Source organism: Globicephala melas, chromosome 5 (assembly GCF_963455315.2).
Source record: "Globicephala melas chromosome 5, mGloMel1.2, whole genome shotgun sequence".
NCBI classification, from domain to species: Eukaryota; Metazoa; Chordata; class Mammalia; order Artiodactyla; family Delphinidae; genus Globicephala; species Globicephala melas.
The window spans coordinates 99,419,169-99,445,041 of record NC_083318.1 but is presented as its reverse complement, the minus strand read 5'-3'; the positions used below and the strand labels follow the sequence as shown (position 1 = coordinate 99,445,041).

Sequence of the window (25,873 nt, the reverse complement as noted above, 5' to 3'; positions counted from 1 at the left end):
CCATCTCAACGGTGCTGACTTGGAGGCTTAGGAGACAGTGCAGAAACGCACTGGTTAGCAGAGAATTTGCCACAAACAGTTGCGTGGCTGATGAGCCGCGCAGTGGCAGCGCACTACTGTATACTAACAGCCCCCAAATCATTTATTCATCATCTAATAGGCATTATTTGAGCACCTACTTTGTGTCTGGCTGCAACCTGTCCAATAAGGAGTTGAGAGGCTCGGGGCTTTGTGACCACCTAGAGGGGTGGGTTAGGGAGGGTGGGAGGGAGAGGCAAGAGGGAGGGGATATGGGGATATATGTATACGTATAGCTGATTCACTTTGTTATACAACAGAAACTGAAACACCACCTTATAAAGCTATTATACTCCAATAAAGGTGTTTTATTAAAAAAAAAAAAAAGTTGAGCGGCTGCCTGCAACCCCCCACAGGACCAAGGAGCCATAGAAACCGGGAGACACAGGGACTTGTGATTCTCAACTCAGATTTGGCCTTATCTTGTGTTGCGACCTGGGGCAAGTATTGTAAATCCTCCAGCCCGTAGCTTCAAAGCAAAAAGAAGTCTTTTCAAAAGGGAAGGGTATTTCTGGGAACCGTATAAACACACAACAGCTGCAGAAGTGCTGTGAGCCCCTCTGCAGGCTCCCTGACCTGGGAGCCACAGCTCACCCACCCGCGGGCGGAGGCTGCCCACTGCCTGCCGACCAGGATGCCCCGTCCGGCCCCGGGGAGCCCGGGCAGCGGAGGCCCAGGAGGCGCCTTTCTCTTTAAGAGCCCCACAGGCGATCCTGATTGGCTGTAGCTATGCAGGTCTTTCTTCCCAGCTCCCTCGGAACGCTCCCTCCTCCGCCGCTTTCTCGGCTCTTTCCACACCCCCTCCCCCCACCCCGCTGCGTCCCCTCCAGACCCTGACGCTCGCCTCCTGTTCCTCGCCGCAGAGTTCAGCCCCGGCAGCGGTAAGGGTGACTCGCCAGCAACAGATGCCGGGCGCCAAGATTTGCATCCTTAAGCCACGCTGAACGCCAGGAAGAAAAGAGAAGGAAGCAGAGAAGCGTCGGGAAGGCGGGGACGGGAGGTGCGGAAATCCCCTCCTAAAAGGCAGAAGCCGTCGCCCGCCCCGGAGAGCGCCGCGCCGGCTGATCGCCAGCTTGCTGCCGCTGCCACGAGCGCCCGCCTCTCCCCAGCCATGCCAGGCCCGGCCGCCGGCGAGGGGAAGGTCCCCTTCCGCAACGCCAAGGAGGAAATCCGTGTGGGCTTCGGGGTCCAGGGCTCGGAGGGCGGCGGCGGCGGCCGGGAGAAGCCCGGCGCGCGCGGGCAGCGGCAGGACATCGTCTGGAGGAACGTCTTCCTGATGAGCCTGCTCCACTTGGGGGCCGTGTACTCCCTGGTGCTCATCCCCAAAGCCCAGCCGCTCACTCTGCTCTGGGGTAAGTTTCGCCGGCGCCCCCTGCGCCCCGGGCACCGAGGCGAGGCGGCGCCTGGTCGCGCGGGGTCGCGGGTCGCCACTGGCTTCGGGCGGTGCGGAGCCCCCCTCCGCTCTCCGCTCGCCTCCCCACCACGCGCCCCGGTCCCCCGGCCTGCAGTCGTCCGGCCTTTGGGACAGGCAGGTATTTCTGTGATGGTATTTTCAACTTCTGCCTCCCCCGCTGTCAGCTTGAGTAGGCGCCTTTGGCGGCGCCTGGATGGACTTGGGGTCCTTCGGCGCCACCGCTGTGCGCAGAGGCACACCGGCTGAACCCGGGTACCAGGGCGGGGAGACCGATGGGATGATTGTGTCGCCCAGGCGGGTCCCAGGGGCACTCCTTTCTGCGCCCTTCGGCTTCTCAGTCTCTTCTGTGGGCCACGGACCTTGGGGCCGAGTTGAGGACAAGAAAGGGACTTGGAGCGGGGGTGGAGAGACCCGGCACCGGATCAGTCTTGATGTTCGCGCAGGAGATGGAAGACACCAGTTCCCTTCCTGCCCCTGCAAGGCCCCCATCCCTGCCCCCTCCGTGATCTTTTGTGCCCAGTTGCACTTCTATGGTCCCAGAAGTTTCTCGGCGAGCACACCAACCCCGCGGTGAGAGCGCTCTGCCCCCGGCACAAAGCTCAGACCATGGCCGAGCAGATCCCCTCCGGGACCTATCCCTTCTGACCAGTGCCTGTCTGTCACCGCACCTGTAGCTCTCCCTCTCGCCACCCTCTTTCCTAGCACCCCCAACCCTGCCGGCATGGGAGGGAGCCCAGGACCACCCCCCTCCAATCCCCCCCACCTCCCGGGGCCCGGGGGCCGAGTGCCTGCCCTACGTGACTCCGGTGGCTGACCTCAGAACCACTTCCAACACCCCCTGCCCCAGCAACTGGTTTTGGCCTCAGTCCCTGCAGTGGCCACGTTAGCCGAGACAAAAGGCGCTGGCCTTGATATCCTGGGCTGAGAATTGGACGAGGTGATCCAAGAAGCCCTTTCAGCTCTCCTTTCCGAGATCGCCAAGGAACGGGGGCAGGAGAAACACAACCTACTTTTATTCCCAGAGGGGAAGAGGAAGGAAGAAAATAAGAAAACCTTTTTCTGCAAGGTGTCTTATTTAGCATAGTGCCAGCTCCAAATGCCTGGGTTCATAATGGGGCCACTCGGTTCCAGGCTTTCCCCTGAAACTCTGCAGTCCCAGCTCTTGGAAGCAAACTCTTCCAGAAGATGGGTGCCTCTTAGGGGAGTGTGGCTGAGCAGAGCTGAGGAATGATGAGAGGGGCGGGGCGTCTTTGGGAATCTGTGAAGACTCCCAGAGCCCCCTAAGCTTTGGGTAACCTCCCTGCTCAGCCCTCCCCTGCTCAGTATACCTCTTCAATTCAGTGTCCTTTTCACCATCTTCTTTGCTGTTATGTGTTGGTTTCATTCTCCCTGTCTTCTTCCTTTACCTCCAGATGACTAGATTGTGAGATGCTCAGTCATTGCTTCATGGACACACTCCCCCCACCTGCCAACCAAAACCCTTATTGCCCTGGATCCTCCAGGGAGCTTCTCCCTCTCCACCCCACTCCTCCCTGCAGGGGCAGGACTGTGCCTTTGGACTTCAGAGCTCACCTGCATCCAGGGGATTGGGGCTTAGCTTTAATAGCTGCAGGGAGAAGTGAGCACTTAAAATATTGTCTTAGGGGCTTCCCTGGTGGCGCAGTGGTTGAGAGTCTGCCTGCCGATGCAGGGGACACGGGTTCGTGCCCCGGTCCGGGAAGATCCCACATGCCGCGGAGCGGCTGGGCCCGTGAGCCATGGCTGCTGAGCCTGCGCGTCCGGAGCCTGTGCTCCGCAACGGGAGAGGCCACAACAGTGAGAGGCCCGCGTACCACAAAAAAAAATATATATATATATATATTGTCTTACATTCCTGGAGCTCCACAGACCCACAGGCTCCATCCCTTACAGCCACCCACCCGCTGGTTCTGGCATCCCACCAGGAGCCACAAGGACAAGGCCTCCTCTCCAGGTTTGCCACTCACCTCTGCCCTTTCCAGGCCACTCACTGTGGTGGAGACAGAATCTTTCTTCTGAAAGACCTTGGCCAGAAGACACCGTCCTCGGCCTCAAACTCCTCCAGCTTCCCCGGAGAAGTCAACACACTGCAGGATTCTGGGTTCCCCTTTGTGGGTGATGTTGCCAAGCCCATCCTGTGCCTTCCTGCATAGTTTTCTGCCTTAGCTACTTTTCATCAGTTCCATTCCCTGAATCTTGATTCACTCCCTACCTGGGTTTCATTGCTCCCCCGCTCCAAAAAAACCCAAACAAACAAACAGAAAAAGAGCCGACAGTGGTGGATATTGTAGTTTCAAGATTCAAACTTATGACTTAGAAACATTCCAAGTAAGTGAATGTTATCTGATGGATATCTTGTGAGAGAAGAAGTGAGGGAGAGAGACAGCTAAGATCAGTGTGCTGATGGCTAGAATCTTTAGGGAGACTGTTGATCAGGGTTATTTTCATTGAAAGCCCTGGTGCCTTGAGCTACAAGTTTCTCCCCACTGGATGCCCTTTTCATCATCTCTCCCGCTGGCTCTGTCTAGTGTTAGGACCGAGTTCATGCACCAGTGGGCTGTTCATCCACTTCAGGGACCTGAGTTGTCAAGGCAGTAGGCTTAACTAGCCCATCTATTATTGCTTGCCACCCTCCACCCCAGGTATGGTTGCCCTGGAAACAGAAGGCATCCATGCAGAGCACCCAGCCAGAGGATGTTTTAGGTGTTCAGTTGTGCGAAGAGTAATTTGAGTGGCAGTAAAATGTCATCCATGAAAGATCCCATCAAGTTGTTCAGTCCAGACCTCCTCCACTGCCTCGCTCCCCACCCTTTTATGACTCTCCTTGGGCCCAGAGCAAGTTGTTTTCTCTTCTTATCCTTGTAGTTTTCTGAGTGGGCAGGCTGTCAGAACGGAATGCTCTTGGTGCCCACAGGTCCTGAGGGATGAGTTCATGACTTTTGAGGACAGAACACGACCTCCAGCTGGAGGAAAAATCTTCACCTGAAGCCTTGAGCTCAAAAAGTGCCTGCTTTGAGGGTTTTTGGCCAAAGGGGCAGTTGTTCATGCCCTGAATCCCAGGATGAGCAGAATAGGGGAGTGAGAGGCAGCAGTTGTGGTGTCGAGGTCAAAGTCCTGTGCTCCTTCCCAGCAGCTTTGCCCTGTCTCCAGGCATTCTGGCCATTGGTTTCCAAAAACATGAGGGACTTTTCTGGTTTCCCTTGAAATGTCATCCGAATCCCCTAAATATGCCTTGGTGACATCATGACAATTTCAGTGACAGTATCAGCATGCAAAACAGTAATATGCCCTGCTCCCTTCCATCTTGCCCCAGGGCAAATGTGACCATTGCTAAGGTAGATACAGGATTCTCTGGTACCCTTCAGGTTGCTGGAACACAGCCTATGGCGAGGAATCTGAGTGGTAGCAGGAATTGACAAGGCAGTCTAGCAGGAGGGAGGATCAGGAGAGGCTGGGGTTTGGAAGGTACTGGTCCATCAGTCAAATTCTGTCCAATTCTGGGCTTCCCTGGTGGCGCAGTGGTTGGGGGTCCGCCTGCTGATGCAGGGGACACGGGTTCGTGCCCCGATCCGGGAGGATCCCACGTGCTGCGGAGCGGCTGGGCCCATGGGCCGTGGCTGCTGAGCCTGCGCGTCCGGAGCCTGTGCTCCGCAACGGGAGAGGCCACAACAGTGAGAGAGGCCCGCGTACCGCAAAAAAAAAAAAAAAAATTCTGTCCAATTCTGAGAGTTGCCCAAAGATGAGTTGTCTTCGGTCAGGCCTTGGGTAACCTGAATCCACACCTTCGATGGTCCTGATGTCTTTGTTGTGCTTCTTTTTCCATCAAATCCTTAACATTGTTGAGGCGCTCCAAGAATGCGTGGCCATGGACTTCTGTTTTACCTCCGGGTTTTCTAGGGTGAGCACAGCTCAGAAGAGAAACAACTGAGAATGTGAATCCTTGCTCTCCTACTTACTTACCAGCTGCATGGCCTTGGGCAAATGAACATCTCCAGACCTCAGCTTTCTCACCTGTAAAATGGGTATATCAATACTTCTTGCTCATGAGGTTGTGAGAATTAAATTCAATAATAGGTGTAAACTACTTAGCACAGTGCCTGCACCTTGGCTGATGTCCAGTAATTGTTAGCTGCTCTTATTATTCTTGGTCCTGATACTGGCTTTTTTTCTTTAGTAGAAGGAAAAAAGGCCCTCTTGCAGCACAATCAATTCTACAAAGCTGGCACACAACATGGCTTCGTTGCCTCTCTTGCATGGAAAAGGTTGCTTTGGCTTGGGAAACAAGGGTTCTTTCTCAAAGTCTCCAAAGAGAAATGAACACAGATCCCCCTGTCCCTCCTCCCTCCCCCATTCCCTTCTCTTTCATCCTCTCTTCCTCCTATTTTCCTCCAGAAGGCCACTATTTTGTAAATAAGAATCTTTTTGTTCAGCTGATAACTCACCTGGTCTTCAGTGTTTTCTTTGGGGCTTTTTGACCGTTGCAATTGCTGTAAAAACAGGGCCAAATCATTTCTCCTAAATGTCTTAGGGTCTCAGTTTTGACTTTTTTCCCCGTTTCTGTCTCCTTGAATCATCTTTTTTTTTTTTTAATCTTTAATGCTCAAGCTACTAAAAAACTGAAAAACATAAATGAATCTTCCTTTTAAACCTTGTAATTCCCAGCCCATTGTTGCAACTCTTGCATTTTTAATAACCAGGCAAGCACTAAGAGCCCTCCCCAAGGCTGGGTGGAGTGCAGCGAAACCTGAGAGAATGGAGTGTGCTTTTGCTGGCTTAATAGTCTAAACAAATATAAATATAGGTTGAGGTTAACATTATTAACTCGTTTTTTTTCTAACACTGGTCAAGGTCACTGCCAACTGCACTGTCATCCTGAAATGTGAAGTCGCTCTGCAGAGTAGAAACCAGAGCTGGAATCCCAGCATTGCCACTTAGTTCAACTTCAGGCGGGTCCCTTTCCAGTGTGTGCGCCTCCGTTTCCTGGTCTCTGAAATAGGGATGATAATACTGAGCTGAAAGTTGTTTTAAGAATCAGGGAAAATGTCAAACTGGTGCCAGAGGATAGACACGCAATGCTCTCTGTTACTACCAACCCCACCGTGGGCCAGGCGTCAGGGAACCTGCAGGGCTTCCGTGTCTGTTTGTCTGGGACTTCTTGTGGCTCGAATATAAGGCATAGCCTTTACATCCAAAGAAATGATCCTGACCTCGTGTAACATTTAGTTCTCATCTTACCCTGATTTGTGTATTGTATAAAATCATAATAATTGCTTGGAAAAGTCACTGAGAGATTTACAAAAGGGTGACACAGTCATGGTGGTTTCTCTAAATTTTTATGAAAGGCAACATCGTATTTGGTTGGCATTGTTCCTGTTGAGCATTTATGATGACATTCTGTAGTCTCTGGTGTGCAGTCTCGCCATCCCTCTGCTGTGATGTGTCCTGCTTCTGTGGAAGTGCCACCCTGGGGTTAAGAGTATGGATGTTAGAGTCAGAGGATGTGGGTTCAAGGCCTAGCTATAGCCTTGGGCAGATCGCTCACCCTCCCTAGCCTCAGTGTCCCCAGCTGCACAGTGAGAACAGCAGTACAACCAGCGGCATGTCGCAGCTGGAGTGAAAGGAAGGAGAGTAAGGAACTTGGCCCTTGGTGCTTCCCTTCACTCCTTCCCTTCCTTTAGCTCCCCCTGTGGTGGCTGGGACTTGTTCCGGCTGCCCCCTGGTTGTCAGAAAGCCCTGGTCAGGGGTAAAGCAGTTGGTTTTCTGACTTTGTTTTCCCTGGCAATGGGATGGTGGCCACCCCAACAGGGACCCGCTATCCTCCCTCATAAATGTCTGCCGTTTGTTCACTCTGAGTGTGAACGGCCACGAGAGAGAGCCTCACAGTTGCACGTGCAGTCATATATACATTTGTCCACTAATTCATTCATTTTTTTTCCTTTTCAACTATTGTCAAAACATATCAGAATCACTTGGGGATCCTTTGAAATATTCAGAAGCCTGGCGCCCCCCCCCCACCACCCCGCCGCCAGACCTACTGCACTGGAATCTGTAGGAGTGAGGTTCTGGCTTTTTTATTTATTTGAAAAAGGCAGTAAGGTGTTTCTGATGCACAGCGGGGCTGAGAACCATTATTTAATTCCCTTATCCACATTCAATTATGCTTATTACTCACCCATTACATGCCAGGCACCGACACCATCCCTGACTTCGTGGCACTTAAGGCCAGTTGGAGAGACAGACGGGTGCACAGGTGAGAACCGCCAAGGCAGCATTAGCTGCAGGTGCCAGCCTGGGGGAGTTGGGGCGGCTTCCCAGAGGAGGAGGTGGCTGGACTGAGCCTCCAGGAGGCCCGAGGCTGGCTGGCCGAGGGGTTTGGATGAGATGGCATTGTAGCCACAGGCTACAGATCTCCCGAGGGGAGAGAGGAGAGCCAGTCAAGGACCTGATGGTTCAGCAAGGCTGAAGGTGATCAGGGCCCAGATCCAGGGCAGGAAGATTCAACAGGAACACAAAGACTGGGAGGAGATCAGGCTTTCGGGGAGGCTGCCCTTCAGCCTCTCCCTGCCTCGCACCTCCTCTCACCCGCCTCACACACCAGTGGCTCTGGGTGTATAACTTCAAGACCAGACACATGGCAGTGGGATGAGTGAGTCTGAAGATTTTCAGGAAAGACCCTGAGACCTTGGAGCAGGTGTGCAGTGGGACCAGGCACCTCCCTCAGGCTGGCCAGAGCTGAGGGAGAGCTAGAAATAATGTCTCAGCTGGGCCTTTGATCTCACAGATTCAGGGGTATTGTCCCAGGACTAAATTACTAAAAAGCCCCAAGGGTATAATAGCACAGGCACACCAGACCCAGGACTCTCTCCTCCTCCTGTGTTCCTCTTTCCTCTGTTTCTCAGAGGTACAGGTGTGTAGGGGAGTTCTTCTCACCTCACTTCCTCCCTTGAACCTGAGCTTAAACAGCTGGTTCTCACTACCCTCCTTTTTTTTTTTTTTTTTTTTGCGGTACGTGGGCCTCTCACTGCTGCGGCCTCTCCCGTTGCGGAGCACAGTCTCCGGACGCGCAGGCTTAGTGACCATGGCTCACGGGCCCAGCCACTCCGCGGCATGTGGGATCTTCCCAGACCGGGGCACAAACCCGTGTCCCCTGCATCAGCAGGCAGACTCTCAACCACTGCGCCACCAGGGAAGCCCCACTACCCTCCTTCTTAATGTCCTGCTTCCCATTTCTGCAGCTTATTTCAGAGGGCTTTGTGGGTCCCTGCAGGCTGTGGTCCAGCAACATCACCTGGGAGCTTGTTATAAAGAAAGACTCTCAGACCCCACCCTGGACCTATTGAATCGCTACCTGTACTGATAAGGTCTCCAGGTGACCCATCTGCACTGAACTTAGAGAAGCACTCCCTCAAGTCAGGCCACAGGCCGACGGGTCAGAGAAGCTGCTCACGGTTGGGATTTGGCAACTCTTTCTTTTTCCGTTTAATGGCCTCCTCCCCTTTGCCTTCCCTCCTCCCCTCCTGCCTCCTTGTAGCTTATTTTAGAACATGTCGGGATCCTGCTTCCCTTGCCAACAAAATGCTGTTGCTAAAATTTTTCAGCTGGCAGCAGTGATGTTTAATTCATGGGCTAGAAAATTAATTTTATTTTCATGAGTAGAGCTGGAGAAAAATAACAGGAAGTCTCTGTGCATGGCCCTTGGGAATTCAGCTTGTCTATTTAATAGCTGAACTGGTAAAGGTGAGGATGCCTCAGGAAAGGGCCACCTTCCACAAAGGATGCTTTTGGCTGCAAGTAGCACAAAACTCAACGTAGGATGGCATAAAAGATAAAGAAAATTTCTAATTTCACTGGTAAGTAATCCCAAGGTAGGGCACTTATGGGATGACTCAGTAATAACATCAAAGAGCAGGTTTCATTTCTGCCATGGTGGCCTTGTGGAGTTTAGTTTTCCTTGTGGTTACAAGATGGCTGCCAGAGTTCCAGGAGTTACAACAATGTCCTACAGAAGAAGAGAGAGGCTGCCCCTTCCTGAAGTCTCATCAGAGAGAAACTCTCTCCTGGTCATCTCACAGCTGATGTCTCCTCAAGTCTCACTTGCAGGATTGTGTCCCAAGTCCCTTGTTAAACCATCGTTGGCAAGGGATTCAGGCTAATCAGGGTTAGCCACTGAGCCACATGCCACATGAGGCAGGGGTTAAGAGCCAAACAAAACCCAGGCTCTGGGGGAAGGGAGAAGAGGGCATGGCTGCTGGGACAGCCAACACCTCTGCTCCAGGGCCTGCCTTTACTCCCTCCCATGACTTTCCCTCTTTGGTGTCACCTCCATTCCATGGAAAGGCTCTGATTTCATACTTTAGCACGCTCTTCCCCTCTACTCCCTACCCGTTCAGCTTGTCTCCAGTCCTGCTGTCATTTCAGTGAGTTGTAAATGTCTGCCTTTTCCATGAGGCTGTGAGCTCTCCCATGGCACATCTGCCTCCCCAGAACCTGGCAATGGCCTCTGCTCAACATACACTGTGCTGGGGGAATGGATGAAGGAAGAGACGAATGAATGAGTTTAATCTTTGTGTGGCCTTTCTTTCTAAGGAAAGTTTTCATGTTGTTTCATAACTTTAAAGATGTTTCTGCCCCTGTAAAAGAACTTTCCGTGTGATTTTGGGGAAAGGACTGGGGAGAGAGAAGCCTTTCTCAGTGCCCCAAGAATCTGCATGCCCCTCTGCACCCATGTCCACCTGGGAGACACCCTGACCTCAGTGAGGAGCTTGCAGAATTCTTTATCGCTCTTCTGGGTTTTTATGGGGTGAGACGGGGCTGGAGAAGGTTGCTCTGGGTACAGGGAAGTGTTAAATGCCTTGTGGGAGAATGGAATTAAAAAGAAAAAGATGGACAATGAGTGACTTAGAATGTGTTCTTTTTTTTTTTTATTTTTATTTTTTGCGGTACACGGGCCTCTCACTGTCGTGGCCTCTCCCATTGCGGAGCACAGGCTCCGGATGCGCAGGCTCAGTGGCCATGGCTCACGGGCCCAGCCGCTCCGCGGCATGTGGGATCTTGCTGGACCGGGGCACGAACCAGTGTCCCCCGCATCGGCAGGCGGACTCTCAACCACTGCGCCACCAGGGAAGCCCAGAATGTGTTCTTTACCAAGGTTTTCCACGGACACACTTTCCTCAGACTGATGAATGGGTTTCTTGGCTGGTCATTGTCTTCATTGTTCAGGCGACACAGAACGTCAGTGATGACCTCACGGTCAGATTTCTGTTCTCTTGCCTCAAATTTTACTTAAAAGGGCATTTAAAAGTCCACTTTAAAAAAAAAAAGTCCACTTAACCTTGCCCAACAGGTACTTTTTTTTTTAAATAAATGTATTTATTCATTTTTGGCGCGTTGGGTTTTCGCTGCTGCGTGCAGGCTTTCTCTAGTTGCGGCGAGCCGGGGCTACTCTTCGTTGTGGTGCCCGGGCTTCTCATTGCAGTGGCTTCTCTTGTTGCGGAGCACAGGCTCTAGGCGCGCGAGCCTCAGTAGTTGTGGCACACGGGCTTGGTTGCTCTGCGGCATGTGGGATCTTCCTGGACCAGGGCTCGAACCCGTGTCCCCTGCATTGGCAGGCGGATTCCCAACCATTGTACTACCTGGGAAGCCCTGCCCTTGAAATGGAAAAAAAAAAAATCAAATACCAGTGGACTTGGAAATGAAGAGGTACAAGAATAGAGTTTAGAACTCACGTTTAAATTTGTTTTCTTCCTGTATCACTGTCTGTTGTATGAATACCATCATGCACTTGCAATTTGACTGTATTGGTTTTAGCTTGGTTCCCTAAAGAGACAATGATTGTAAATGCAACCTGTGACCTAAATGAGCAAGGCCATCTCCCAAAGCATCCTCCACTTCATCATCAAAAAACATTTATCAAGCAAGCAATTAATTTCCTATGGTCTTGAGCCAGGCACTGTGTAAAAAAACAGAGACCTGGTTTCTACCCTCCTATTTTTTTTTTTTTTTTTTTTTTTTGCGGTACGCGGGCCTCTCACTGTTGTGGCCTCTCCCGTTGCGGAGCACAGACTCCGGACGCGCAGGCTCAGCGGCCATGGCTCACGGGCCCAGCCGCTCTGCGGCATGGGGAACTTTCCGGACTGGGGCACAAACCCATGTCCCTTGCATCGGCAGGCAGACTCTCAACCACTGCGCCACCAGGGAAGCCCCCTCCTACCTTTTATAACTCAGAGAACAGCTGTAATTTTCCCCAAGTAGTGTATCCAACTTAATGTTCTCTTGGCATGAGTAGAAGTGGAAAATACTCTTACTTCTTTAAAAGTTCTGTGCATGAAATTAGAAATGAATTTCTAAAATGTAACTGTTTCCTGAAGTAGTTTGTCGATTCCCTCCTCTAATAAATACATTCATAAGAAGCTTTTGCAGATGGTTACAATGAAGATCGTCTCTATTCTCAGCCTGTGAGTCACTGGAGTGTCCCTGAAAGCATTTGTTTTGCCCTAGAGTCTCTATAAGCAAAAGGTATTTATTAGCAAGTGTGAATAATGCCCACATATCTCCCCCTCCCATTTCCCACCCCCAAATCCATTGTGTTTGGCTCCCTAGCTCCTGACAAGTGGGTGAGTCATTAACATTTTTGAGCTCTGCTTGAATTACTCCAGGGTCTTGACTCTATCTGGAGCTCTGGGGAGAGTTGTCGCTACCCTCTGAGCATAGACTGGGTACGAACCTAAACTTGGCAGAGCTCCCAGGAAGGTTGGAATAAACCACAGTTATTAGTGCTAATATTCCTTCATGCACAGAGCTGGTAGTCAGTCAGTGTTCGCCCAGTGGTTAAAATCATTGGATAACTGTGCCTTCCCTGGTACTCCTGGAATTCCCAACAATCCAAGAGCTAAAGGGTCAATACCTGGCTCAGCTGCACGGCTTAAATCTAAAAATAAATCTGTTCTCGGGCTTCCCTGGTGGCGCAGTGGTTGAGAGTCCTCCTGCCGATGCAGGGGACATGGGTTCGTGCCCCGGTCTGGGAAGATCCCACATGCCGCGGAGAGGCTGGGACCGTGAGCCATGGCCGCTGAGCCTGCGCGTCCGGAGCCTGTGCTCCGCAACGGGAGAGGCCGCGGCAGTGAGAGGCCCGTGTACCACAAAAAATAAATAAATAATAACAGCAAGATATAACTTAAAAAAAATAAAATAAATAAATAAAAATAAACCTGTTCTCATTGGTTTTGGTTGGTTGGTGCCCTTGTGGGTTGTCAGTTGTTTTTTAATTGAAGTATAGTTGATTTACAATATTGTGTTACTTTCACATGTATAGCAAAGTAATTTGGAGGTATATATATATATATATATATATATATATATTCTTTTTTTGATTCTTCTCCATTATAGGTTATTATAAGATATTGAATATAGTTCCCTATGGTGTACTCAATTTTTTTTTTTTTTTTTTTTGCGGTACGCGGGCCTCTCACTGTTGTGGCCTCTCCCGTTGCGGAGCACAGGCTCCGGACGCGCAGGCTCAGCGGCCATGGCTCACGGGCCCAGCCGCTCTGCGGCATGTGGGATCTTGCTGGACCGGGGCACGGACCCGTGTCCCCTGCATTGGCAGGCAGACTCTCAACCACTGCGCCACCAGGGAAGCCCTCAAATATTTTTAATATCATCTCTGCATATGCGTTTTCTTGTTATCATATGATTCATATAATCTTGAGCTTCTATCCTTTTCTGTTTTAACTGAATGAGAACTTTGAAAAGATCAGTCAGTCATTCTGGCTTAAATTTATATCCTAAATCATGCAAGGAAAGGTACTAGGGCCCAACCTAAGTTCTGGGGTTGAACGTAAATCACCCGTCCTAATAAAAACTTCTTTTGTGATAGAGGCAATGTGTGTCTAAAAGGTGATTTTTATTTTCTAGTTTATAATTGTCTTTATGTAAGATTCCCCCCAAAAGATTTGATATTAATCATCAGAAAAAAATAACATTGGAAAAGTCAGATTGTGAAGGTGTATCGTTAAGTGTTGGGAGTTGGGAGGACAGAACGTGGAGGACCTTACCACTAATCCAGGTGGTACTCCTAGCTCACAGGTCATTGCCCGTGATGTTGTGGATGGTGTCTAGGCTCCCAGCAGCCCAGGGTCGGTGCCACTCAAACCATACCTGAGGCTTGGTACAGGGAATTGTTTTAATGATAGAAAATTTCAAACATACATAAAAGTAAAGAGAAAGGAGTCTCTATCCCCACACCCACCCCTCACCTGGGGATTTTTTTGGGTAACTTTTTATTTTGATATATAATTTCAGATACATAGAACAGTTGTAAGAACAGTACAGGGAACTCCCATATACTCTTTGCAGACTGAACAATTTCCATCATATTCTCTATGTGTATATGTATACATATGTGTGACTACTATTTTTTCTGAGCCATTTGAGAATAAGTCAGAGATATTGTGTCCTTTTATCTCTAAATACTTCAGTATGTATTTCCTAACAGTAAGAATACAACCACAGTACAATGTTCAAAACCAGGAATTTAACCTTGATATTATCTTTTTTTTTTTTTTTTTTGGCCATGCCCAGCAGCATATGGGATCTTAATTCACCCACCAGGAATGGAACAGGCCCCTGCTGCTTTGGAAGCACAGAGTCTTAACCACTGGACCACCAGGGAAGTCCCAATCTTGATATTATCTAATCCACAGTGGATAGCCAAATGTCATCAGGTACCCTAGCAATATCATTTATAGCTTTTTTTTTTCCCCTTTCGGATTAGGTTGAAGCAAATTCAAGACAATTGCATCTGTAAATACTTAAGTATCCAGTATTAGTCGGGGTAATTCTGGCTACATCGTCCACATGGAAAACCTCGGGGGCCACCTTTCCCCTATCAACTGCCCCCAGCTCTTTGCGGTAAAACATTTGTGAGGGGCAGTTTTCAGAAGTGGGAAGGGGTAGAAACTGAGAAGCAGACATAGGTAATGAGCGAGACAGTAGTTCTCAGGCTGATCTGCAGACTGTGTATTGGGGGTCATCTGAGTTGCTCGTGCAACGTGCAGAACAGGGGGCTCTACCCAGGCCCTACAGGATAAGAACCTCGGGGAGTGACCAGAACTCTGCATTTTAACAGGTGCCATGGGTACCTCTCATACCCTGTGGGCTGGAGGTGCTCTGACCTGGAGGCAGGTGACCTGGGAGTGATGCTGTGTCCCTAGCAGTTTAGTGTCACATCCCCACACACCTGCCCCGTCTCAGAACAGGTGCAAGGCTTTTACATTGCCTCCAATTCCACTAGCCCGAGACTCCTTAGGGTTGATAAGAGGCAGCATTTGGGGAATGGGAATACCTGCAGGGGCTCCTTTCTCAGCACACAGCTTCTTACACAGGGCTGAAACCTTTCTTAGGACTGCGGAGGGGACTCAGGTGTGGCAGCCAACTGCGCAGCCTCAGCGCCTCCCTGCCCGATCTTCCCCTCCAGGAAGGCAGCACCAGTATGAGTAACGGTGGCACCATTATTATCGTTCCCAGAACCAGACAGCGAGTTGGTGCTGGAAATCCGCTATATAGATGTGACCGCGTTCAGGAAACGTGTCCATTCAAAAAATGGAGGTCGGTGGAGCCCTTCTCTCGGGCCCCTTTCATCTCTGAGGGTCGGGGCTTTCCAGTCATCTTCATTTGCTGAGGAGCAGATACTTCTTAGACCATGCAGCCGGGGACGCAGTGCAGCTCTGTCCGGGACAAGGCACACTTTAGGGGCATCCTGGACCCAGGCTTCTCTGCTACCTGAGATACAAGGACCCTTGTAAACGATTCTGACCCACCAAGAGATGACGACCACTGGGGAGACGCTCTAGATGTTCACTGTGCATCCGATGGGCGGCAGTGGGCTTAATTCTAACCTGCATCCTGTCAATGTGGCCACGTGACAAAGGTGACCACGTGACACAGGTGACCCCCTCCCCTCACCTAGGACAGTAATCCAAGTGGCTGTTTCAGTTCCTCCCGCTGTTGAGTCTTCCTCTCCGTTCTCCTGAAAAGGCGCTGTGCTCTCCAAGTCCTTTTCCATTTTAGCACGAGTGTTTCTCAAGCTGTAGCTCGTGCCAGTTTAGATCTCGGGGCTCATTCAGCCTTGCTCAGGGCAGCCGGGCTGGGTTTCTCTCATTCAGAGATAAGTGTGAAGAGAGCCTTCCAAACCCAGGCAGGCTTGGAGTCTTCACAGAGAAAGAGAGACGCAAAGTCCTGAAAGCAGAGCTCGCGCTGGCGCTGTGCCCAGACTGCGCGACGTGTGGGAGCAGCTCCCAGAGAAGCAAACAGACAAGTGGGCCTCCTTGGCCCCCTGGGGCTGCCAGGTGCTTCTTCAGTCTAAAGGCTGGAGACAAGAGTCTGGAGTCAGATACAGCTTTGCTGATTAGCAAACGTTCTAATCTCCCAAGTCTCTCCCTGGTCAGGGCCATTCCTAGTGGACATGAATTGGGTTTATGAAAAAAGTATTTGAAAGTGCCAAAAAGGTTCCCGCACCATCGTGATGATGCTGACAAGGCAGATTGATGATCTGATGTCTACCCGGGCTCAGGAGCAAGTGAGGGAGCACTTCTGGGGTGCGCTTTTCCACCTGCTTGGAGACAGGCAGGTGGAGAGATTTAGATGACTAATTAACTTGTATTTTGCACACATTTATGGACATGTGCCCATCATGGGCCAGATGCTGGGAATACACAGGTGAGCAAGCTATCATTCCTGCCCACAAGATGCTCACGATCTAGAAGAGGAGACAGACCTAGGAGAATTGTAACTCAGTGCGATGGATGCCAGGACCGAAGTGGGCCTGAGGTGCAGGGATGGCTAGAGGAGGTGGGCGTTGTAACTGTTTTAATCCACACAACAATAAACCTCCAGGGTCTAAATGTCTTCACGGCTGTTCTGAACAACAGCAAAACTTTGCAAGCAAAATTATTTCATAACTAATGTAGAGGGGAAGCTTAACCCAATGAATGCATTTGGTGGCAAAATCTGACCTAAACTGTTTATCCTTTTAAGTCTGAATGTTCGTATCGATGTGTTTGATGACAGACCCACCATGGGTATTACCATAATGCATAGGCACTCTATTACCTTTATCAAGTCTGAAAAATTCTGAACCTTGAAGCACATCTGACCCTTGGGTTTTGATGAGGGACTGTGGACTTGTCCTGGTATCGTCTGCATTTTGCATCTGCGGAGGCAGAATGCAGGGCGGACTCATTTGCCCAAGATCCAGAGCTGGTAAGGGGCAGTCAGGGCTTGCGGGAATGTCCTTCTGATGCCTGAGCCCTGCTGGGCACCCTCAGGTGACACTGCCTTGAAAGGCACCGACTTACCCAGCAGTGGTTTGGGCACCGGACTCGTGGGTGGCTCTGGAGTGGGGATGGATTGGATAGCATTGCCCAGGGATGTACCCAGGTGGCCGTGACGGGGATGTGGGTGTCAGTCTCCCCCTTGGCCCAGGCTCATCCACCTCACGCTGGTGGTAGTCCCTATTTAACAGGGAATGGGGATTTTGTGCCTCTCTGCCCACAAGATATGCTGTTGCCGTGTCAGAATCTGTCCACCGCCACCCCCCGCCCAGGTTATCTCTCACTGCTTCTTGTCTCCATTCCTTGAACATTTTGTTCCCATCACTGGCTTCTGGTCTGTTACCCCTAAGGTCTCTTCAACCAGTGGGAAAGAGGTACTTGTTAATAATTCTGGTGTTTTGTAGGTTGGCCCTGGGATCAACTTTGTGTACAGGCAGGAAGTAGCCAACAGGGATAAGTGATTTTAGGGACACAGGCCTTTAACAGCCTTCAAATTACCTTCCTTAGCTGTCCTAGCAATTGGAGCAGGGGTTCTGGGCTGAGGCTGGATGCTTCAGCGGTTTCATGAGCCCCCGAAATAGGTTTTGTGTGTGTTGACGTTTTTCTTTCATTGGATTCTCAGCAGAGCCTGTGACTTTAAAAAGGTTAAGTGCTGCTGGGTTGGAGTGAGGCTCATTAAACATGTCAGCATTTCCCAAAAGGATAAACAGTAAATGAGTGTTCATTTATATACTCTCTTCCAATATCCTTTCGTGTATCTATAGTCAGTATGATCACTTTCATGCTTTAGTTAATAGCTAGGATAGTTAAGCCTTGATAGGCTGAAGGGAAAACTTGGGAGCTTCTGGATTCAATAGGCCTTTATGGGGTAGGTCCACCTGGAGTCCCCCAAATGAGGGATCCCCTTGGATTGTGGCACAACCCAAGGACAAAAAACAAAGGGTGTTTTTCATCACTTTGCTTACTTCATAATTTTGCCAGGCCTTCTCATCACGAGGGAAGCAGTGACAGTTCCTCCAAGGGCCTTTCCCTGCCTCAGCTTAGCTCTGCTTGTTAAACACACCCTGGTGATAAGAATCTAAGGAGGTAGTGCATGATTTTCCTCTTGCTGCTGTAACAAATTATCACAAAGTTAGTGACTTACAGCAAAACAAATTTATAAACTTACAGTTCCATAGGTTAGAAGTCCGACACAGTTCTCGCTGGGTTAAAATCAAGGTGGCAACAGGGCGACGTTCTTTTCTGGAGGCTCTGGGGGAGAATTCTGTTCCCTTGCCTTTTCCAGTTTCTGGAGGCTGCCTGCATTTCTTGCCTCATGGCCCCTTGTTCTGTCTCCAAAGCCAGGCTCTATCTTCGACCTAGAGGGTCAAGTCCCTCTCACATAGCATCACTCTGACCTCCTCTTCTGATTCTCTTCCACTTTTAAGGACCCTTGTGGTTACATTGGTCCCACTTGGACAATTCGGGATAATCTCATCTTTGAAGTCAGCTGATTAGCAACCTTAATTCCATCTGTAACGTTACTTCCCCTTTGACATGTAATGTAACATATTCACAGGTACCAGGACGTGGACATCTTTGGGACATCATTATGCCTACCACACCCAGACACCAAAGAAAACTAATCTGCATTAATTCCTTTGGTTATTATAGGTACCACCTGGACAGAAACGCTCAGTTATGTATAACCTTCCTTCAAGGAGAGCTTGTCCTTTTGAGAGGCATATCAGAGGGTCACGACGTTGCAGGTTCTCTGACCTCATCCTCCCCTTCCTGGGACTGGGGGGAATGTCTGGCCATCCCACAGGTTGTGACCTACTTTCCAGGAACAGCCCTGGAGCATGTAGCCCTCTTAGAGACCTTCTAAAGGATGTGTTGATGCTAATGTTTGACTGCCCCCTCTGGCTAGTCCCAGGGGTGACGTATGTTAGCAAAAATTGTCTGGAGGCAGCTTAGGGTCTTGAAACCATCAGATAAACATTTTATTAGGGATGTGTGTGAGGAGAGATTCTTGGCCTGCCTGGAATGTAATTTATGGTTGTGTGTGCAGTGTGTGAGCAGGGATGAGAGGACAGAGATGGGAAAACAGAGACCCAACAGTAACATTAGCCACAGAAACAGGTGCAAGTCTATGCAGGAAAATGCAGAGCGGAAAAAAGCCCCTGGTCATTTGACTTGTGTCACACAAAAATGGCAGCAAGACCTTGGAGGGTAGGATGTTCATGGGGGAAAAGGAGTCTCAAGCCGGAAGCAGCAGCTTTCTGGGCAGAGGGGCTTTGTCTTGGTGAGGAGATATTGGCCAATTGCATGGATCTGGGGCTTTTGTTGGTTTTGTTTTGGTTCTAAACGGTGGTCGGAAAAGCGTCTCTTACAGTGACTGTGTGCAGACCTGGCCCTGCGCAAACTCCTGAGATTGGGGGCAGGGAAGGTAGGGAGAAGGTGACCAAGAAACTTTCCCGGAAGCAGGACCAGCTACATAATTTACAGGGCTGAGTGTAAAATAAAAATACAGGGCCCTTGTTCAATGATTATCAAGAATTTCAAGATGGTGGTGGCAGAGTATTTAGCCAAGCATGGGGCCCTCCTACGGCCTTGCGTTCTCACAGTGGTCACACACCATGAAGCGTGAAGTGGCCACTGCCCAGGGCAGCGTTCCCTGTGTGTGTCCTTGGCTCTCTCTGATATCACGAGTGGTGTTCGAGGCCTCTTTCCCAGGGAGTTAGCAGGACCGTGGGCCTTGGCCCCAAGGACTTGCTTTCGTATCATAGAACTTGTCTTGATCGCACTGGATATTTGATGCTGCTTGACAGGTACTTTGCTCCATCTGGGGGGAGCCCACATTCCAGGGGCCGGAAGTAGAGGGGCGAGGAAGAGAAACTTGGGACTCTCAGAGCCTTCCCTTCCGGTGGTGTGACCTCAGACAAGCAACTTAGATCGTCCCCATCCTGTTTCTTCATCTGTAATGTTACTGACTCCAAAGTGACTTCATGAGGCCCATTGGTTAAGGTGCTCTGAGAGGGGCCTCCAGCCCCCCACCCATCTAACAGGTCTCTGGCCAGAACTAATGGCCACAAAGTCTGCAGAAGAGCGTGGATACGGCCGCTGAGGACCGACCGCATTCAGTGTGGCTGACCTGATGTACTTGCCCCCCTGCTTCCCTTTATCTGCCCTCAACACATGCACACCCACACCTACACCTGTGGAGGTGCTTTCCTCTGCAGGACCAGGGAGCTGCTGAGCCGCTGGCTTGAGCTTCCGCAGCCCTAGCCTGCCCAGGGTCCATCCGTCCCAGCCTGAACAAGATGCCCGAGGGAGACTTGGAGTGGACAGGGGAGGGAAGCTGCGTGGGAAGAAAGAGACAGTTGTGGTCCAGTGAACTGGGGGATGGCGCAGACGCATCCCGACCAGTGCTTGCTCCCTCTTTCCCAGCAGTTGGTTCACTGGCCCTGCTGGCGAGAAGCAGCAGCAATGGCTGGGCGTGTCGTCTCTGCAGCCCACCCAGCCCCGGCCGAGCCCAGGCGCTAATTAGCGGTGAGGATATGGGAGGAAGTGGGGAGCCCAGAGTCTGAACTCCTTGGCCTAGAGAATTTGGAACGTGCCAGAGGAAGTATCCGCTGCTGCAGAGAGCCGACCATGGAGAGCCCAGGGCAGCCAGGGCCCGGCCAGGGGTAGTTGGGGCACCTCTGAAGCTTTGCTGGTGGTTGAACGGGCAATTCCTCTTTTCTCCAAGCTGGTAGCCCCACTTTTAATTGGCACCCTGGGAGGACAGGGTGGGTGGAGAAGTGAACAGGGTGGGAGAGACGCAGCATAGGAAGACTTTGCGTCTGGTTAACAGCTTTCCTCAGGCAGCATGGTCCTTTCACGGAATAGGGGAAACAAAGAGTTGGGACGTGGGGTGAGACCTGAGGCTGCTCTCTTTCTTTCTGAAGACTTTTATTTTACATCTCGTAAATACTTATTCATCGTACACAGGCTAGAAAATACAAGCGTGCAAAAGAAAAAAACACTTGTAACTCCCCATTTTAGAGATGCCTGTTGTTAACATTTTGGGCTGTGTCCTTCTAGACTTTTTTCTCTGTGCATGACTGTAGTCTTACTCTCTGCAGTTATACTACAATCCTGTTTTGTTGTTAGCTTTTGTCACTCGTTGACACATCAGAAACACATTTCATGCCTACAGATGTGGATCTTAGGTTTTATTTTTTGTTGTCTTTTTTAATGGCAGTGGAGTTTTGCAAAGTTTGGATGGACTTAACCCCCGATTGTTGGAAATTTAGGTGGTTCTTTTCTTGCTATTGTTGCTCTTATTAACAGCACTCCATCCTAGTACCTTCATCTTCATGCACATCCTTGTTTTCTCAAGAGACATTTCTGGATGATTTCCATAGGATATGTTTCTTTTTAAAATTATTTATTTTTAAAATTGAAGTATAGTTGATTTACAGTATTGTGTTAGTTTCAGGTGTACAGCAAAGTGATTCCATTTTATATATATATATTTTTTTTCAGATTCTTTCTATTATAGGTTATTACAAGTTATTGACTATAGTTCCCTGTGCTGTACAGTAAATCCTTGTTGTTTATTTTATGTAGAGTAGTGTGTATCTGTTCATCCTGTACTCCTAATTTATCCCTCCCCCCTCCATAGAATACATTTCTGTATGCATTTTTAAGGCTTTAGACCAGTGGTTCTCAGTGAGGGTTGACCCCTCCCTGGCAAGGGGCATTTGGCAATGTCTGGAGGCATTTTTGGATGTCACAGCTGGAGCGGAGGTTGCTACTAGTATCTATTGTCTAGAAGCCACAGTACTACTAAACATCCTACAATTAGAGAACAACTCCCACATCAAATAATTATCAAGTCCAAAATGTGAATTAGCATTTCTCAACCAAGGTCTAGAAACTCTGCTTTGGACACATGGCTTTCCGTCTGCCGCCACCCCCCCCCCCCCCACCCCACCAACTGTACTGAGATACAGTTGACACATAAATTGTGTAAGTTTAAGGTGTATAATGTGTTGATTTGATCCATCTATAGCTTGCAAAATGATCACTGCCATAGCATTAGCTGAGACTTCCAGCCTGTCACATATTTACCATTTCTTTTTTGTGGTGATGACATTTAAGATCTACTTTCTTGGGACAATGAGTTGCCGACTGGAGCGATGAGCAGCCTTGCTGAGCATCAGAAGAAGAGTGACCTAATAGAGCCAATCTGCAAGGACTGGAAAGGAAGGGCCAGATACAGCAACTTATTCATGGCTATAAAAGGAGAGCTTGACATGCCCACACCACTGGACCTCTAGAAGCTCTCCTGAGTGAATTACAACAGGAGAAAATCAGACTTCTATGCAGTGGTTCCTTGATGCATTTTTAGAAGCCTGAGGTTGCCACCCAGAATTTAACGAGAAACCAGCAATTAATGGAAGGGCCAACTGTAAAGCAAAATAGCTGTACCTGACTCTTTTACCAAGATAAAAGATGTACTTCAAAGTCTACAACAAATGCTTCATTGTGGAGAAGACTGTGCTGTATCACTTCCTCTGAAGCAAGCCCAAACACTGAGTTCTTGTCTATCAACACATCCCAGGGAGAGGGAAACTTCATAAGAATAAAAAAATCTATTCAGAACATCAGAGAATCCAGGACTCTACATGACCTGGTGGGACCCCTTGCCCAGGATCTCCCTTGCCTTGCTTATGCTTGAAGCTTTGTGGCTCACAGGGTCTTGGTGCTCTGGCCGGGTGGCAGGCCTGAGCGTTTCAGGTGGGAGAGCCGAGTTCAGGACATTGGACCACCAGAGACCTCCTGGCCTCACGTAATATCAATTGGCGAGAGCTCTCCCAGAGATCTCTGTCTCAATGCTAAGACCCAGACCACTCAATGACCAGCAAGCTCCAGTGCTGGACACCCTATGCCAAACAACTAGCAAGACAGGAACACAACCCCAGACATTAGCAGAGAGGCTGCCTAAAATCATACTAAGTTCACAGACACCCCAAAACACACCACCAGACGTGGTCCTGCTCACCAGAAAGACAAGATCCAGCCTCATCCACCAGAACACAGGCACTAGTTCCCTCCACCAGGAAGCCTACACAACACATGGAACCAACCTTACCCACTGGGGGCAGACACCAAAAACAACTGGAACTACGAACCTGAGCCTGTGAAAAGGAGACCCCAAACACAGTAGGTTAAATAAATAGGAAAACAGAGAAATATGCAGCAGAGAAGGAACAAGGTAAAAACCCACCAGAGCAAACAAATGAAGAGGAAATAGGCAGTCTACCTGAAAAAGAATTCAGAGTAATGTTAGTAAAGTTGATCCAACATCTTGGAAATAGAATGGAGAAAATCAAAGAAATGTTTAACAAGGACCTAGAAGAACTAAAGAGCAAACAAACAACGATGAACAACACAATAAATGAAATTAAAAATTCTCTAGAAGGAATCAATAGCAGAATAACTGAGGCAGAAAAACGGATAAGTGACCTGGAAGATAAAATAGTGGAAATAACTGCCACAGAGCAAAATAAAGAAAAAAGAATGAAAAGAATTGAGGACAGTCTCAGAGAACTCTGGGACAACATTAAATGCACCAACATTCAAATAATAGGAGTCCCAGAAGAAGAGAAAAAGAAAGGGACTGAGAAAATATTTGAAGAGATTATAGTTGAAAACTTCCCTCATATGGGAAAGGAAATAGTCCATCACATCCAGGAAGTGCAGAGAGTCCTATACAGGATAAATCCAAGGAGAAACATGCCAAGACACATATTAATCAAACTATCAAAATTTAAATACAAAGAAAAAATATTAAAAGCAGCAAAGGAAAAGCAACAAATAACATACAAGGGAATCCCCATAAGGTTAACAGCTGATCTTTCAGCAGAAACTCTGCAAGCCAGAAGGGAGTGGCAGGGCACATTTAAAGCGATGAAAGGGAAAAACCTACAACCAAGATTACTCTACCCAGCAAGGATCTCATTCAGATTTGACGGAGAAATCAAAACCTTTACAGACAAGCAAAAGCTAAGAGAATTCAGCACCACCAAACCAGCTTTACAACAAATGCTAAAGGAACTTCTCTAGGCAGGAAACACAAAGGAAGGAAACGATCTACAATAACTAGGAAAATGGTAATAGGAACATACATATCAATAATTACCTTAAATATAATTGGCTTAAATGCTCCAACCAAAAGACAGAGACTGGCTGAATGGATAGAAAAACAAGACCTGTATATATGCTGTCTACAAGAGATCCACTTCAGACCTAGGGACACATACAGACTGAAAGTGAGGGGATGGAAAAAGATATTCCATGCAAAGGGAAATCAAAAGAAAGATGGAGTAACAATTCTCATAAAAGACAAAATACACTTTAAAATAAAGACTAGTACAAGAGACAGAGAAGGACACTACATAATGAGCAAGGGATCAATCCAAGAAGAAGATATAACAATTGTAAATATTTATGCACCCAACATAGGAGCACTTTAGTACATAAGGCAAATGCTAACAGCCATAAAAGGGGAAACTGATAGTAACAAATAATAGTAGGGGATTTTCACACCCCGCTTTCACCAATGTACAGCTGATCCAAAATGAAAATAAATAAACACAAGCTTTAAATGATACATTAAACAAGATGGACTTAATTGATATTTATAGGACATTCCATCCCAAAACAACAGAATAAACTTTCTTCTCAAGTGCTCATGGAACATTCTCCAGGATAGATCATATCTTGGGTCACCGATCAAGCCTTGGTAAATTTAAGAAAATTGAAATTGTATCAAGTATCTTTTCTGACCACGACGCTATGAGACTAGATATCAATTACAGGACAAAAACTGAAAAAAATACAAACACATGGAGGCTAAACAATATGCTACTAAAGAACCAGGATATCACAGAAGAAATCAAAGAAGAAATAAAAAAAATACCTAGAAACAAATGACAATGAAAACACGACAGCCCAAAAGCTATGGGATGCAGCAAAAGAAGTTCTAAGAGGGAAGTTTCTAGCAATACAGTCCTACCTCAAGAAACAAGAGAAATCTCAAATAAACAACCTAGCCTTACACCTAAAGCAATTAGGCAAAGAAGCACAAAAAATCCCCAAAGTTAGCAGAAGGAAAGAAATCATAAAGATCAGATCAGAAGTAAATGAAAAAGAAATGAAGGAAACAATAGCAAAGATCAATAAAACTAAAAGCTGGTTCTTTGAGAAGATAAACAAAATTGATAAACCATTAACCAGACTCATCAAGAAAAAAAGGGGAAAGACTCACATCAATAGAATTAGAAATGAAAAAGGAGAAGTAATAACTGACACTGCAGAAATACAAAGGATCATGAGAGATTACTACAAGCAACTATATGCCAATAAAATTGGCAACCTGGAAGAAATGGACAAATTCTTAGAAAAGCACAACCTTCCGAGACTGAACCAGGAAGAAATAGAAGATATAAATAGACCAATCACAAGCACTGAAATTGACGCTGTGATTAAAAATCTTCCAACAAACAAAAGCCCAGGACCAGATGGCTTCACAGGAGAATTCTATCAAACATTTAGAGAAGAGCTAACACTGATCCTTCTCAAACTCTTCCAAAATATAGCAGAGGGAGGAACACTCCCAAACTCATTCCATGAGGCCGCCATCACCCTGATATCAAAACCAGGCAAAGATGTTACAAAAAAATAAACTACAGGCCAATATCACTGATGAACATAGATGCAAAAATCCTCAACAAAATACTAGCAAACAGAATCCAACAGCATGTTAAAAAGATTATATACCATGATCAAGTGGGGTTTATCCCAGGAATGCAAGGATTCTTCAATATACACAAATCAATCAATGTGATACACCATATTAATAAATTGAAGGATAAAAACCATATGATAGTCTCGATAGATGGAGAAAAAGCTTTCAACAAAATTCAACACCCATTTATGATAAAAAAAAAAAACTCTCCAGAAAGTAGGCATGGAGGGAACTTACCTCAACATAATAAAGGCC

The 25,873-nt window shown here is 48.3% G+C and overlaps 1 protein-coding gene across 1 annotated transcript in view; it reads left to right on the top strand.

The window, feature by feature from the left end:
* The first annotated feature begins 873 nt into the window (after positions 1–873).
* Positions 874–25,873, top strand: part of SCD5 (stearoyl-CoA desaturase 5) — a 156,789-nt gene continuing 131,789 nt past the window's right edge. The window contains exon 1 of the mRNA XM_030878009.2: positions 874–1,430. Coding sequence (XP_030733869.1) covers positions 1,190–1,430 — 241 coding nt within the window. The 5' untranslated portion in view covers positions 874–1,189. The remainder of the gene's footprint in view (positions 1,431–25,873) is intronic.